Source organism: Thalia democratica, chromosome 9 (genome assembly GCF_965202585.1).
Source record: "Thalia democratica chromosome 9, ktThaDemo2.hap1.1, whole genome shotgun sequence".
Classification (NCBI taxonomy): Eukaryota; Metazoa; Chordata; class Thaliacea; order Salpida; family Salpidae; genus Thalia; species Thalia democratica.
In genome coordinates this window covers 31,819,672-31,836,156 of record NC_139173.1, presented here as the reverse complement: position 1 = coordinate 31,836,156, position 16,485 = coordinate 31,819,672, and the positions used below count along the sequence as shown (strand labels likewise).

The window sequence follows — 16,485 nt, the reverse complement described above, 5'->3', positions numbered from 1 at the left end:
TTTGTTATTTTATTGTAAGTTTATTTAGACCGAGAACTCAACGACGTTTGAAAATTTTGTTGATAAAAAATATTCTGCGCTAAAAAAAGTTTCAAAGCGAGTTTTTTTCACTAAAAAAAATTCAAAAATCGAAAGTCGTTCAAAGTTGAAAGCTCTGCATTTTATCAACGCAAAACTTTTTTTAAACGTTTCAAACAATGTTAGCCAATACACAAGAGTACCTGAGTTTCAAAGCAATTTTGAAAAGTTTTAACAACACAAGTTAATTCAACACTCTTTCCGCAGCCGGAGTGTCTTCGACTTCGTCGGACAGCGCCATAAGCAATACGAGCTTCTTGTACCAGCCAAACGGCTCGCTGCCACCCCAGCAGAACGGGGGCGTCAAGCAGGAAATTTCCGCAACCATGGAAAAAGTCAGTTCATGGTTAAACAGTGGAAAAGTTTACAAAATTTCTTTTACTTCAATTCAAACTGTTTTAAAATAATTATTTTTTGTCTAATGTTAACGTTTGTTTTGCAGTTCATCACCGCCTCGCAGATCATAACCGCGAAAGACCAGAAGCCAGACATAAACCAGATCAACATCAACGGAAACTTGAACCATCAAAACACTTCGACAAATGTAAAGATTGTTTTTTTATACATCTAATATTTTTTAGTTTAAATTAATCGCATTATTAAAAATTTTCTCAACACTGAGTCGTTTCGACCACACCTGTTTCAATAAAAACAGGCTCATGACCTTAAAAACTTTATTGCAAGTTAATTCTTTGTTTGTTTCAAAATCGTTCAAGACTTGAAAATTCTCCACTAAAATTTAAAACAAGTCTGTACAACGTACACCCTTCAAAGTGACTTAAATTTACTCGTCATTTTGTTTACATTTTCCCATTTTGATAACCAAAAAATATTCTTAAAAGTTTTCTAGCAATCTTTACGAACATTGGTAAAATGACATTTGCCATCGCAGATGTTCGGACAGCAAGGGATGGTAGCCACCCAGCCGGGGCAGAACATGAACCAGGCGATGAGACCCAACGGTCCTCAGCAGCTCAACCCCAACCAGAGGTACATCAAGACGGAGCCGCAGGACTTCAAGCAGATGAGCGGCCAGGGGCTGAGCAGCGCCATCCAGGCCAGCCAGCAGCAGATGAAGCAGGAGAAGCCGGACGCGTGGACGCAAGGGCAAGACAAGAGCCAGGCTCAGAACGGCGGCCAGAGCCAGGCGGCCAAGAGGAAGATGAGCGACAACAAGCTCATCGTGAAGGTAGCGCGTTGAATATTGATCACTGTTTTACTCGGTTAAACATAAAGTATCAGTTTCAGTATTGCTTCAAAATTAATTTGAAATCCTTTTTATTCATAAAGACAGTTTGAAATTAACTTAATTATAGCACAGAAAAATTGTTTATAAGGTTTATAAGAATAAATTTTTTAATAAAATAAAAATACAAAACAGAAAACAGCGGAGCTGGTAAGTCAAGCGGCGGCTCAGGTGAAAGAAAGAAAACCTTCGGTGAACTCCACTTCTTCAACCAAAGATATCAAATTCAACGGTGAGATATTTTGTAATACGACAATCAAGTTTCCAACTTATAATTTTATACTTGTGATCGTGAACGTTTGTAAACTTAAAACTTTTTCAGTTTTGTCGTTGGAAGAGGTGAAGGCGAAACTGTTGCCGATTTGGGAAATCATGTTCAACGCCGAGCCCGACGCCAACCCTTTCAAGGAGCCCGTCGACCCGATAAAACTTCAAATTCCTGTGAGATTTTGTTTTGTAAACAACTTAAATTAGATCTATTTGGACGAGATTAATTTTAACAGATTCTTTCGTTTTTTAATTTGGCTTATTTTTTTTAAAACTTATCAAAAAATTGCTCTTATAAAAAGATTAGGTAGATTATAAGTAAGGTACAAGTATAAAAATCTTTTATTAAGGTTGTGATCTTTCCAACCTAGATAGAAAAACACACCTTTTTAACAATTTTGCAAAGCGTTTTAAACAAAAATTCCCCCAACACCTCACAGGACTACCACGAGGTGGTGAAGAAGCCCATGGACCTGAGGACCATCGGCGAGAAATTAAGAGGCGGCGAGTACAAGGAGCCGTGGGCGTTCATCGACGACTGCTGGCTTATGTTCCACAACGCGTGGCTGTACAACAGGAAGACGAGCAGGGTGTACAAGTTCTGCACGAAATTGAAGGACGTGTTCCAGGCCAAGATCGACCCGGTGATGAAGGAGATGGGCTACTGCTGCGGGCAGAGGGTTGGTTTGTGTTGCGTGTTACATGCAATATTTTTATGAAATGATACATTTTGAGATTTATTTTTGTAGCTGGTACAGTAGCTTACTACTACAAATTTTTTTTATAAAGTTATTGTTTGTTGGAAATTTTGTAATTTTTGATAAAAAACATCAGATAATTGTTTAGATTGAAAATTTTGTTCCACATAACATGCTTTCAAAACTCAATTATCAGTACTCTGAGATTTCTGTAAACGTTTTGCTTTCACTCACACAGTTGGAATTCTCCCCTATGAACCTGTGCTGCTACGGCAAGGCGCTGTGCACGATACAGACGGGAGCCACCTACTACACGTGCAGGCCGAAGGCGAGCCAGCCGGGCGGCGAGCAGCGGTACGACTTCTGCGAGAAGTGCTTCAAAGATGTGCAGGGCGACCAGGTCCCGCTGAACGAAGAAACCGGCGGCGTTAAAAGGTAAAAAGTTTTGTTCTGTTAAAAATTAGAAAAACAAAATTAAATTAGTTTTTGAAAAATTCAATAATTAGTATGTAAAACCGGTGGCGTTAAAAGGTAAAAAGTTTTGTTCTGTTTAAAATTACAAATACCAAATTAAATTTATTTTAAAAAGTTCAATAATAAGATTGTAAAACCGGTGGCGTTAAAAGGTTTAGGGGTTTTATATAAATTGAAATAGAGTTAATGCAAAGATTTATGATTAACATGCATTGATTTCAAGTAAATTAAACTGTGTACTATATAACTTATACTTTATATTTTTTTTGACTATTGGCTATGGGATCTTGTTTTGTTCTTAAAAATTTTAAATAAAAAATGGTAAAAAATAAAACTTGTATCAGCACTTTAGTTTCAATGCAATGACTTCTAATTGTAATAATAAATACCAACTCATTATTTTTAAAAGTAATTTTAAAACAACTTTATTTCGATTTTATACGTTTTGATTTCCAGTAAGTTAAAACTTTTTCATAAGTGTTTAAACGATTCAATTTTACATTTTAAGTCTTTTGGTTTTCAAGTTTGTATTTTAAGTTTTATCTTAACACTACGCTGAATCATATGTACACCTGTATTTAAGAAAAAATAAAACGTTCAACAGGACGATTCCCAAGTCTCAGTTCAAGAAGGTGAAGAACGACCGGCTGGACTTGGAGGATTTCGTGGGTTGCACCGACTGCGGCAGGAAGCTGCACGTCATCTGCGTCCTCCACCACCCCAAAATATGGCCTGAAAAGTTCGTTTTTGTTGACTTTCAGAACTGCCTACGTGTTAAATGTAATTATATATTGAAATAAAAAAAATTAAAATCGACTATAATTCCACCACCCCAAAATATGGCCTGAAAAGTTCGTTAAATTTTATGTTATTTTTAGAACTGCCTATGTGTTAAATATTGTTATACGCTTGCAATAAAAAGAATTAAAATCAATTATAACTACACCACCCCAACATATGGCCGAATATTTTAAAATATGGAACTGAAAAGTTCGTTCTTGTTAAATTTCAGAACCGGTTCGTTACGTGTTAAACACGCTTTGAAAGAATTGGCTATAATAGAATTATAGTCGTTGTAGAACCTAGTAGTAAAACCACAGCTTAAATTTGATTTAGTAATAATAGCTCTTCGTGTACATAAACAACCAACAGTTTTTTTTTAATTTGTTTAAAATGTTTTTATTAATACGGTAAAGTAAAAGACAACAAAGAGTCATTTGAAAAATTATTCATACAAATATAATACAACTGCATACAAACAATCAAAACAAGTAAGGACGAATAAGTTAAAAAGAAGTTGAAAAGAATAAAAAAAAGGGAAATAAATTTATGTTTTTCGACCTTTTACAACTAGTTGGAAAACATTTCAAACATTAAAAAATAAGTAATGCGTGTGAAAACTAAATTATCATTCAAACACAGATACGTGTGATAAATTAATAAAAATATACTTAGAAACATACACTTTTATAGAAAAATACCACAATTTAATCTGTGAAATCCATAAAAAATTAAAAAATACGATTCCTGATTTAAAACTGCTCTCATAATTGAACTAATTTTAGATATTTTAAAACCTTTTTAATTAAATCATTAAAAAAAGAAAAGTAGTACCAGTTAATTATGTGCAAAAACATATGAAATCTTACCGAAGCTTAACTTTTAAAAACCAGAGCCTTTAGACGCATGAGACTTCTGCTTTTTATTACATAGTAAAAAGCTTAAGTGTATTCTTTTTTATCACCTTTTTTTCATAACGCAGGTACGTGTGCGACGAGTGCATGAAGGCGAAGGGCGCCACGAGGAAGCCGAACAAGCACACGGCGTCGAAGCTGCCCAAGAACAAGATGTCGGAGCACATCGAGAAGCGGGTGAACGGCTTCCTGAAGCACAACGACGAGCACAAGGAGGCGGGCTACGTGCACATCAGGTGCGTGTACAGCGGAGAGAAGCAGGTCGACGTGAAGGAGGGCATGAAGAGCAAGTTTGTTTATTTGTTTTAATTTATATAATTTATTTTAGTTATTTAATATATTATTATTTATTAATTAAAAGTTTATGTGGAGAAGGGCATGAAGAGCAAGTTTGTGATCTAACTAATTATAAATAATTATAAAATTTACCATATTATATAAGATATAGGTTTGTTACACAAGTAGATTATACTTTGGTTTAGAATTTGTGATGAGTTTATGTATCTAAATTTAAACTTTTTTAGGTGATGAAGATCAAGTTTGTGATTCGTTTTAATTTAATTAAGTTATTAATAACTTGTCTCGGAGTTGTATGTACTCCTTTAGTTTGGTACGGTGAATAATATAAGATTTAGTTAATGGTTTTAAAGTTGTTTAAGATTTGACTGAGGTGGAGTTTGTGATCATTTTATAGTTTTATTTATTTTAAGTTATAATAATTTTGAAGTAAGATATAAGTTTGTTATATAAGTAGATTATACATTGGTTTGGATATGCGATGAGTTTAAGCAGTTGAGTTTAAACTTTTTGAGGTGATGAAGAGCAAGTTTGTGATAAATTTATACAACTTGTTTTTAAGTTTTCAGTTTTTGTTTAGGTCGCGAGTAAGTTTCCTTTTAAAGACTTTGTTTCGTACAGTTAATAGTATGTTGAGCTGTTTTCACAAGTTTCAATAAAAAGTTGTTTTTGTCATGGGTTTAACAATAAAACTGTATCAAATTTTTTTCATATGTTGACAAATTATTTTTTTACGACTATGGTGTGATTGAATTGAGCTGTTAATAAAAAATAAATTGTTTAAAAGTTTCTTTTCTTTCTAACTTAAATTACATATTGGTACAACTTGTAAAAATTTTAGGAAGCACAATGGTTTTAGTAAACATTTTAAAGTTTAGAATTAGGTATCTTGTTGTGATGAGCATAATAGTACTTGACAAAAGGTTATTTTTTTGGAACAACTTTACAATGAATATTTTAGACACTTGTACCAGTTGTGTGAAATTGGTAAATATATTTTCAGGTTTGTCGATGACAAGCAAATGCCTGAAAGCTTCCCGTACAAGTCGAAAGCCTTCTTCGCCTTTCAGGAGCGTAATGGCCGGGAAGTGTGCTTTTTCGGAGTTCACGTTCAAGTAAGTGTATTTAATTTTGAATTATAATAAGTCACAAGGGATAAAGAAAAAATAGAAATTAGTTTTAAAAATTATTTATTAGAAAAAAAAAAAAAAAAATTAGTATTTTTAAAAATGTGTTAGGATAAGTTTACTTAAAACTAAGATTATACATATTTTAGTTATTTATATAAAAATAGTTAAAAAAACTGAACAACTCAACTTAAATTTAATTTTCTTTCAAACAAAAGGAATACGCCAACTGCGGTCCTCCCAACAAGAAGCGAATTTACTTGTCCTACTTGGATTCGGTGCACTTCTTTCAGCCGAAGCCGCTGAGAACTCCCGTTTATCACGAAATACTCATCGGCTATCTGCAGTACTGTCGAATTCTCGGGTTCGTTTTTGGTTTATTTGTTGAAACAAACGCTTTGGCGCTCATAAACATCTTGATAAGCGCTGTGCGTCATTGAAACTGTTTTACTACTTGCTTGCTACCTTTATTTTCTTTCATAGAATAATTTTCACAAGATGTAATTTTAATTATTTTCTCTAATACTCAGTTTTAAATCTATATAAACTTAATTTTAACGAGAAATTCAATGGCTTATTGTCTGATTTTTAATTTACGAAAAGACCCATTTTTTTCCTCATTCATTGTCTCAAAAAACTTAATTTAACTTTCAACCTGCTTCTAACAGGTACGAGTATGCCCACATTCTAGCATTAAACAGAGTATAAAGCTACCTAATATATTTGTAACAATAATAATCATACAAATAGTTTTACACAATATTTTTTTCCAACAGATACGAGTACGCCCACATATGGGCTTGCCCGCCCAGCGAAGGCGACGACTACATTTTCCACTGTCACCCGCCGGAGCAGAAGATACCCAAGCCCAAGCGACTCCAGGAGTGGTACAAGAAAATGCTGGATAAAGCCGTGGTGAGTTGTTCGAAAACTTTTAAATTAAAAAAAAATTCTAATACTTTACTCAAAGAATGTTGAAACGTTAATTCTAAAATTATTGGAAAGTTTTTAAGAAATTAGTAGTTATTAAATTTAAGAACATAATTGTAAACTTTTACAACAGAAACTTTTTTGTATTTAATAAAAAAGGTTTTCAGTTTAAATGGTGAAAGGTGCTATATTGGTTTTATACAGTTTCTGCAGTACATGAGTAAAAATTTATGCGAGTTTATTAATTTAAACAACTCGTTTAGATTTAAACTATATATAGTAAGAGTAGGAAAATTAAAAAAAAATGTCAGGCTAGCTTTGCACGTATTCTAAAATTTTCATGTTGTCAAAAATAAAACAAAACTTAGTCAAGAGTTTTATTGAGATTTTTTTATCAACATATAAAGCATATCTAAATTTAATAACGATTGCGGGCAATAGCTGCGTGAAAGAAGTCTACGTGCTAATAGTTTACAAGTCTGACAGCTTGTTGATAAAGTGTTTACATCTTGTTAATGTACGGTTTTCAAATAAACAAGTTCTAGTTTCATCTCACAAAAAAAAACACAAATAAAATCAATCAGAAGTTTGCAACAACACAATGTATTTTCAACGCCATCTGTTTCAAATAAAGGGACCCATGCGTAGCCTTTAAAATACTAATAAATAAAAATAGTATTGTTTGTTGAACGACAAAAATGCGCTCAAAGTATTTAGTCCTAGTAATGTACGAAGAAACCTTTCGGTTATTGAGTCACATATATAAACATCATGAATAACAAACTTCTTTAGCTTGAGTTTTTAAAAGTTACGGAAGTATTTTATAAAAATACAACACTAAATAAGGGTAGGGAGTACTTGTGTGATGTTTGCTGAACTTATTAGGGGGTATGATTTGGATGTGTTATGGCTTCATTTAGAAGAACTAAAAAAAATAATGCCAAAAAAATCAAGCTGCTGCCCAAAAAACTGTTTTTAACCCCAAAAATCACATATTTTCAATATTTTTGACTTGAATAATAATAAAGTCACTTTTACACGTCCTAGATTAAAATGAACACTTTCAACAATTTGTTTTATATGTAAACACTTTTCAAACGACAAACAAATTTTCACAGTGCGACCAGTCGGTCAACTCCTTCCAGGACATCTACTCGCAGGCCAAGGACGACCGGCTGCAGTCGGCCACGGAGGTGCCCTACTTCGACGGCGACTTCTGGCCCAACATCATGGAGGACACCATCAAGGAGCTCAACCAGGAGGAGAAGGAGAGGAAGCAGGCGGAAGCCGACGAGCAGGCCGCCGCCGAGGAGGTCCGTGGAAATTTTTGAATTATAATCTTATTATTTATAATTTATTTATTATTTAGATATTGAGTTATTATTAAAAAAAAAATTAAATTGCTATTTTTTTAAATCACATGTATAACAGAAAGTTTTATGAGTTTGAAATAGTTGAAAATTTTTTAATGCTAGGTACTTGAAAAAAAGTAGATGCGTTGATTGTTTTTACTGTAAAAAACGTTATATTTTTTAACTAGTTCTTTTTTATGAAATTACGTATATAACGGAATTTTCATAACGTTGAATGCTTGAAAAGTTTTTTTATGCTGGAAAATGAAAAATAAATGATAGATTGTATTTTGTGTAAGAAAAAAAATTAAAGGTAAAAATTTTATTATTAATATTTTTCGAGCTAAATTATCACGCAATCAAAAGTTTACAACGAAACGTTGCAGAGCCAGAACTGCTCGGAAAGCCAGAAGAAGCAGAAGACGAAGAAGGGGAGCAAGCAGGCTTCTAAAAGGAACACCAAGAAGAAGAACTCGCCGGTGGCCACCGAGCTGAGCGACAAGATCTACAGCGTCATGCAGAAGCACAGCGAGGTATTGGTTTTGTGTGTAAATGTATGTGAATTTTTTAAATGCGTAAAGTATCACTGTTCTGCTAACAAAAAATTCAAACGGTGAGAGTTGGTTGTTGAAAAAATTGTTGAAAAGTATCAGTGTGTTATAGTTTCAGAGACGTTGTCGGTTTTAATAAGTTGATTAATTTTCAATGATTGTTTTGGTTGTATAATTAAAACATAATCACGAGATAAGTATTAAGATTTTACAATAAAAAGCAATAATTAAAAATTTTATGACTGAAAAATGTTGTTTTTTAAAATTAAAATTGTTTCTTTTTAACATTCAATCACCCGGAACAGCTAATGCACTAAGCTGAGAATTCATCAATGCAAATAAACTTATTTTGTATCAATACAAATACACAACAAACTTATTTCAAATCCAGGTGTTTTTCGTGATCAAGCTTCAGAACAAGGAGGGCATGAACAAGCCGGGGCCGATCAACGACCCGGATCCCTTCATCCCGTGCGACCTCATGGACGGCAGGGACACCTTCCTCACGCTGGCCAGGGAGCAGCATTACGAGTTTTCCAGCATCCGCAGGACTTACGTGAGTGTTTTTGTTTGTTGTAAATTTCTTACTGGTGCAAGCTGCTTATTTCAACGCTTCTTAAGTTACAAGTCACGAAGTTAACATAGAAATTTAAATTCGTCCAAAATGTTTCAGTAACTAGTTGGAAAACTTCACTAATGAGAAATGAGCTAAAATTTTAATTTCAAATAAATGTTTTCAGATCTAACTTAACATTAGTATTTATCATGTACATAAAAATAAAGCACAACTTGCAAATTTTGCGGAAAGCATCTCTTATCAATTATTATTCATCAGAAGTAAACACTTTTTTACTGACTAGCAGTACGTTTTTACAAACTCATTAAATTCAAGTGCATTATATCAAACAGTACTCGACAATGCGCTAACTAATGTTCTGTATTTTAAATCTCATTAGCATTAAAATTATACCCTATGTATGAAAATAATACTTAATCAACAGTACTCGACGATGTGCATGACGCACGACCTGCACATGCAAGCCCAGGACTTCATGTACACCTGCAACAACTGCAACTGCAACATGGAGACGAGGTACCACTGCACTGTGTGCGAAGTTAGTTGTTTTGTATATTTAATAAATAATTTGGTTAGAAAAGTTGCCGAGGTTTGAATAAGTTTGTAGTTGCATACAGTTTAAAAAAATACTTTAACAAATTTTTAAATTGCCAGCATATTTTTCACAAACCGTGTGATGCGTTTCAACCGTTTTATTTGAAACAAACTGTTGTTGGTATATCAAATAGAAATGTAATAGTTAGAGGGTTACTGGTAACAAGATGAATTGTCAGTAATGCATCAGTTAGGAAATTAACAAACCTAAATTTTTAATTTTCTAAAATTTTTTACACAATTTGATAACAATCATAATAAACTTCTACCTAACGACTTTTTTTTTCACTCATTAAACCCCAATATTTAACCTTGAAACTTGTAAGGAAAATTTTAACAAGGACTTCGACCTGTGCAAGAAGTGCTACAAGAAGGACGGCCACGCCCACCAGATGGTCGAGATCGGGCTGGGCATCGACATCGGCTCGCCGAACCACAGGTCGTCGGGCGCGCCGAGGAACGAGTCGGTGCAGCGGGTGATCCAGTCGCTGAAGCACGCCAGCCAGTGCAACAACGCCAACTGCCAGTCGGTGCAGTGCAAGCAGATGAAGAAGGTTTGTTAAGTTGTTTTTTTGAAAATGTTTTGAAAAAATTGAAAGTGCTAGTTTCAAAATTTTTTACTTATTAATACAAAAGCAATTTGAGCTGATATTGAAAAGTGTGACAGAGAAATGAAACTTATATTTAAACTAAATCGATAATCAACAACTTTTTGTATTACATTTAATGAACATAAAATCAAACAAAAATTGTTCTATAAAATTTCTTAACCAGTTCGTTTGCAACGAAACTAAACCTTATAACTAACCTCTTTTTTGTACTCGTATCCAGCACTTGTTGCACTTTCAGGTCCTGCTGCACGCGAAGAAGTGCCACAGGAACCAGAACCTGGGAACGAACAACTGCTCGGTCTGCAGGAGGCTCATCGTTCTGTGCATCTACCACGCCAAGCACTGTAAAGTGAGTTTTTTTGATATGTTATTATGTTGCAGGTTGTGTCGGACATTGTGTGGCTTTGTAAATTTGGTAGATTGTTGTTCAGTTTTAAAGTTAAGTTAGTTATTATAAAAAAAGTTATTGGATATGTTGACAAGATTACGATTTATTATTTATAAATAAAGTATGCTTTTATAAAATTTAAACTTTTTTGGCCATAAAAAGTGTTCGGCTTGTTAACTGTAAAAACACGTTTTGCAAGTTTTACCTGAAACGTTTATTTTCAACAAAACTTTTATTTTCTCACAGGAGAGGAACTGCCAGGTTCCGTTCTGCAGCGGGCTGAAGACCAAGTTCAAGAACCAGCAGCAGAAGAACCAGCGGAAGACGCAGGCCATGCTCAAGCGGAGGATGGCCAACATGAACAAGCAGCAGGTCGTCCCGCAGCAGCAGCAGAGCAGGGAGATCCCCGCCAACATGGGCGAGGCGTCCGCCAAAGGACCGCGCACCCCAATCAACGACCACCAGGGCGGCATGATGGGCAGCATGGTCGGTGCTTCCCCGGTGGCGGGGTACGCCCGCAAGATCTCCTCCAAGATGCCGCAGCAGTCGCCGGTGGGCGGCATGATGAGCCCCCACTCCACCCAGCAGGGCGAGCCGTACCCCAAGCGGTTCAAGCCCAGCCCGCAGGTCGGCATGGCGACCAACATGGCCACCAGCCAAGCGATGATGGAAGCCACCAGGGCGCAGATCATCGCGGCGGACCAGGCGCGGCCGCAGCAGCAGCAGCAGAACTACCAGATCAACGGGCACTACATGCAGCAGGGGAGGATCCCGGTGAGCAGCAAGCCGCACGTGCAGAGGGGCGTCCCCGGAAGCGGCATGGCGATGATCAGGTCGCAGGGGAAGCCGGGCAGCAAGCCGTACTACACCAGCCAGCAGCCCATGATCAGGGCGCCCGGCGGAAGGCGGCCCAACATGATGCGGGTGAGTGTTTTGGTGTTTGATAAAGTTGACTAATATAAAATGCAGTTATGTAGAAGTAGTTTGGTAAAGAAATAACTTTTTTCAATATGCTTAGTTGTTTCTTCTAAAAAGTTTATACTAGGTTCGAAATAATTGAAGTTGCAACTGAAATAGAAATATGTATAACAATAAAAAATCAATAAATAATAATTTTAGCTGGCAATCGATACATTTATAAAAACCGTGTCATTTATTGTTTCATTGTTTAAGTCAATTTTAATTATTTCAAGGCTGACGGGCAAGGCATGGGTCAGACGATGACGCCCGTGATGAGCCAGTCCATCAACCCGCAGCGGCAGGTGACGGGTCACATGGGAGGCAACATGCACGCCATGTGGCAGCACAAGCAGATCAGGTCGCAGGACCCCAACCAGTACTACAATCAGGTATGTTGAAATTGTAACTTGATGTTTGGAGAGACTACAGGACTTGTTTGAATTGTGTTTTGAAAACAATACCATCGTTATTAAACCATGTGAAGTTTTAATTAACTGTCATGGGTTTAATATGCATTTAAAGATCTAAACAAATAAAAAAAGTTACTTTACAGAGTTAAAATCAAAATAGTGTGAGTTTCTTAATTTTTCATTTTGCATAGTTAGTTTCACCAAAGCTACTTTTGTAATTTAAAAACTAAACAATTACACCAGAACATTAACCAGCGAGTCATAGTTCAAAATACGGGCCAGAAGCAGCAACTAATTTCCTCTCAACAGCAATATTCCATGCAGCAGCAGAGAGTGCACCAACAAACGGTCAGTTTCAAAACTTCTTTCGATGTTAAAGATTTTATGTGTTTCTTTAAGTTTTAAAAGATTACAGTGAGTTAATTGTTCTCATTGCAAAACTTACAAAACACTTGTAATGAAAATATATGAGCAGTATGATTTTACTAAGATTTGTTGAAATCGTAGCAATCCAAATCTGCAATCTCAAAAACCCTAACTACGGTCAAGATAAGTTGTAATTTTAAAACAAGTTTTTTATCATGTTAAAATTCTGTACCTAAAACACTCTAAGAATTCTGCGTAACTTTTACAAAAACGATTTTATTTGAAAACAAGTCAGAATTTCACTTATGTTACTTTTGAATTGATAACACATTGTCACTTCGTAAAGTTGATACAATTTAGAAGTTTGGGGCTGTAACTATGAAGTTAAAAATAGTAAAGACTATGGTGACAAAGATTACAGGTTGAATGTTAAGAAATACAGGTTTTAAGGGTGTTGGTCGAAAAATGAGTTGGTTAAATCGGAACATGAGTTAAATTCTTCAAGGTTTTCATGGTTGAGGTTTAAAAAAATTTTAAATATTTATTTCACAGAACGCAGCCGGCATGATGCAGGGCCAGCAGATCCGGCCCAACCAGCAAATACTGACCAGCCCCCAGCAACACATGATCGCCAGTCCCCAACAACAGATGCTCACCTCCCCCGGGCAGCAGCCCGCCCAGCAGCAGATGATGCAGAGGATCCCCCACCAGATGGCGTCGCCCGTGGCAACCAACCCGCAGATGGGCCAGATGCAGGACCCCAACAACCAACAACAGCAGCAGATGGGTTACCAGGGGCAGATGATGACGCAGCAGCAAGGGGGCCAGATGGGGATGGCAAGCCGGCAGCAGATCAACCAGAACTTCCAGAACCCCCAGCAGCAGTTGCCAGGCAACAGCGACCTGGAGAACCTGATGAACTCAACGGGTAACGAGTGATGCATTACGGTTTTTTAACAAATAGACACTTTTTTACGTATGTGATCGCGCGCGCGAGGAGTAGCAGGGGCGGAACATATTTTGGAAGGAATTAGTTGAATTTATTTATGGTCTATTCGTTTGTATCTTGCTGCCATTTGATATACGAGTTTTTTTATTAATTCTATTATACATTTTGCGCCTTTTAGTTGAAAAAAATTTCTTTTTTTTATGCTTCAATATTTCTCTCACACCTTTTAAGTTTCGACAAACGCACACGCATACAGTTGGAATTACATTTCTCTTTTTTTGATAAAATTAACATGATTCAAAGCGGAGCGCACATTAGACATTTGCTAGCAAATATTGTAAAAAATAATTTAACTTTCATATAGCCAGCGTATGTGCTATTGTTTTTTAATGATTTTTGTGAATAGAATTTAAGTTAGTTTTAAAAGTTTTATTAGAATTCAATGGTTAATGAATTAAAACAGTTTTTAATATGCATTACAATGGATGGTAATAAAATATCGAGACAAAACTTAAAGCTTTTGATTGGAATAGAATAATCTTTGTCTATATTTGCACTTAAAAAAATAAAATAACTTGCAGCTACACATTTGTCTATTTATAAAACACTTGCAAAAGTTTTTAGCAATATTCGAATATGTTAAGTCTTTGTATTAATAAAATTGTTAATGTTACTTTTAAGCCTCAAATAAGATTAAAAATCAGTACACAACTTATACTTGATTAAATAGTCTTACTTCACTAAATTTTTAAAATTAAGTATATTCTGAAATAAAATAATAAGTTTTTATTTAAATTTTACAACTTTAAATAATTAAATTATAAACAAATTGATAGCGCCTTAGTAGTAAATGACGATAGTGTAGTGAAAAGTGGTTTTATTGTTTTGAGGTAGTACTGAGTTTTTGATTAAAAATATTTATCTATACAATCAATAGCGCTTGAGTTTTTTCTAACAAGTTGTTCTATAACTATTATTTCCAACTAACTCACTAGTAATTAAAAGTAAGCTAAATGTTTCACAAAGTCCTCTAGTTAAAAATAAGTTTTCTATGAAATATTAAATGAAGTATTTAAGAATTATTAGTTATAGTACACATGAATTTCTACCAAAGCAAGTGTTTAGCCTGAATTGAAAAATGAAGTTCATTCTAACACAAGCATTTAGTGAGTTTACTTTCGCAAAAAAAAAAAAAAACTTGAATTCATATACAAAGTCCTTTGGACCTGATTTAGACATTATTTTTGCAGTTTAACAAATTCCTTTTCTATTTTATATCAATTTTTTTATACAATTAATACTTCTTGTTTTTTTTTTTGCATTGCTTTCGGAATAGTTTTTTGTTTCGTTGAAAATTATTTGATTTGTTGATAAAATAAACTGAGTTGCCGCATCCGGACTGTCCACGGAACATCTTAAGTCTATGGAACATCTTAAGTGATTATTTAATTTACCATCAACAAGATCAATTAAGTTTCTTCGCAACTTTTTTGCGAGGAAATTCTGTATAGGTTAGGATGTATTGAAAAATAAAACGACTTGGATTTTTAAGATTTTAGTTCATGGGTTTGTAAATGTGAATTCTAAAAACTTCTGTATAGCTTAGTTTATAGAGTTCAATTTATATCAGACTATATTTCGATGCAATTAAATACAAACATCACACGAATGCATAGACGAGCAAAGTTTGTAATGTCATAGTATGAACACTTTCAGCCCTAGTTTATTTAACAAATTGATTGTCCCATGTCGGTCTAAGTGCATTTCGCGCATATACAAAAAAGCTAACGTTTTCAAATGACTTATTATTTTTTCTTTGTTGTTCTTTAATTACTTTCTATGTACTTTTTTTGTGTGTTTCCCATTTTTTGAATTAAATATATTCGCTAATAAAACGTTTTATCGATCTGTGCCGTTTGTCAAATGGTTTTATTAAAAAGTAATTTTGTTAGTTAAGATATTATTTAAATAAACAAGAACATGTGTTTTAGTCATGTTAAGTAAAAAAACCTGGTGATATTTAAAACAGAGTTGCCACCCATGATAGCTCGAATTGATTAAAATTCAAAGACTAAAGGGTCAATTCGGTACATTGTCATTTTAGTTAAAGTTGTTTTAAGAATGTTTAAACTAAGGCCAGTTGGTTTTTTATGCGAATCCGGATAGTTTTTATCTAGATTTAAATTTTCAAGTCTTTCTATATACTCAAAGTTAATTAATCTTATAAGATTTAGTATAGAACTATCAGTTTACAAACATGATGACAGTTCTATAGTAAATTACAAACATGATGAACCACAAGTTTATTTTTTGTATTTTGACTACTGCTATTAAAATAATTTTTTTTCAAAAACTTTTATAATTTAAACAGTAATCTGATAGGTTTATTCAAAACATACAATTTGATATAATGTACAGTTTGTTATAATGTATTTTCAACGTTTTGATTATAGGTGTAATTAGGTTCTAAGACTTGAAATGTTTTATATTTCACTAATAAATTCGTATTGATTTTTGCTGCTCAAAAACTGGTAATCCTGTTAAAATTCTATACAACAAAAAATTATAATATATATTTATAATACAATTATAAAAAATTGATGTTAAAAATTTAGATAAGTAAAATAAATAGCTAACATAACAGAAAGTTTAAAATTATTTTAGATTAATTTTACACACAGTTTCTAACCAACCTAAAATCTAATTGTTGAAAACATTACAGTAATTTTTCAATTATATTATGTAATTTTAATATTTTATTTAAGTCAACATTGATTTTTATTGGTGTAATAAGAAATGCTGTTGTTTGATTGTTCATGAAATGTTTTTTAAGGGGCGTTATTCATATTCATAACAAGTTAGTAGTAAAATAGGGCAGTTAAGAGAAATACCTTTTAAAAATCCAGGTTTTTATGA

The 16,485-nt window shown here is 34.1% G+C and overlaps 1 protein-coding gene across 2 annotated transcripts in view; it reads left to right on the top strand.

Moving 5' to 3' along the window:
• Positions 1–15,477, top strand: part of LOC145844124 (histone acetyltransferase p300-like) — a 29,685-nt gene extending 14,208 nt beyond the window's left edge. For both annotated transcript variants that reach the window (XM_082951484.1, XM_082951483.1), the window contains 22 exons: positions 286–440; positions 521–622; positions 971–1,267; positions 1,460–1,556; positions 1,647–1,765; positions 2,032–2,271; positions 2,528–2,724; positions 3,368–3,502; positions 4,526–4,747; positions 5,758–5,869; positions 6,100–6,245; positions 6,658–6,796; positions 7,930–8,124; positions 8,550–8,696; positions 9,106–9,270; positions 9,716–9,829; positions 10,227–10,439; positions 10,735–10,845; positions 11,131–11,808; positions 12,078–12,233; positions 12,498–12,602; positions 13,173–15,477. In XM_082951484.1, the coding sequence (XP_082807610.1) occupies positions 286–440; positions 521–622; positions 971–1,267; positions 1,460–1,556; positions 1,647–1,765; positions 2,032–2,271; positions 2,528–2,724; positions 3,368–3,502; positions 4,526–4,747; positions 5,758–5,869; positions 6,100–6,245; positions 6,658–6,796; positions 7,930–8,124; positions 8,550–8,696; positions 9,106–9,270; positions 9,716–9,829; positions 10,227–10,439; positions 10,735–10,845; positions 11,131–11,808; positions 12,078–12,233; positions 12,498–12,602; positions 13,173–13,559 (4,232 nt within the window). In that variant the 3' untranslated portion in view covers positions 13,560–15,477. The remainder of the gene's footprint in view (positions 1–285; positions 441–520; positions 623–970; positions 1,268–1,459; positions 1,557–1,646; positions 1,766–2,031; positions 2,272–2,527; positions 2,725–3,367; positions 3,503–4,525; positions 4,748–5,757; positions 5,870–6,099; positions 6,246–6,657; positions 6,797–7,929; positions 8,125–8,549; positions 8,697–9,105; positions 9,271–9,715; positions 9,830–10,226; positions 10,440–10,734; positions 10,846–11,130; positions 11,809–12,077; positions 12,234–12,497; positions 12,603–13,172) is intronic.
• Positions 15,478–16,485: the final 1,008 nt, after the last annotated feature.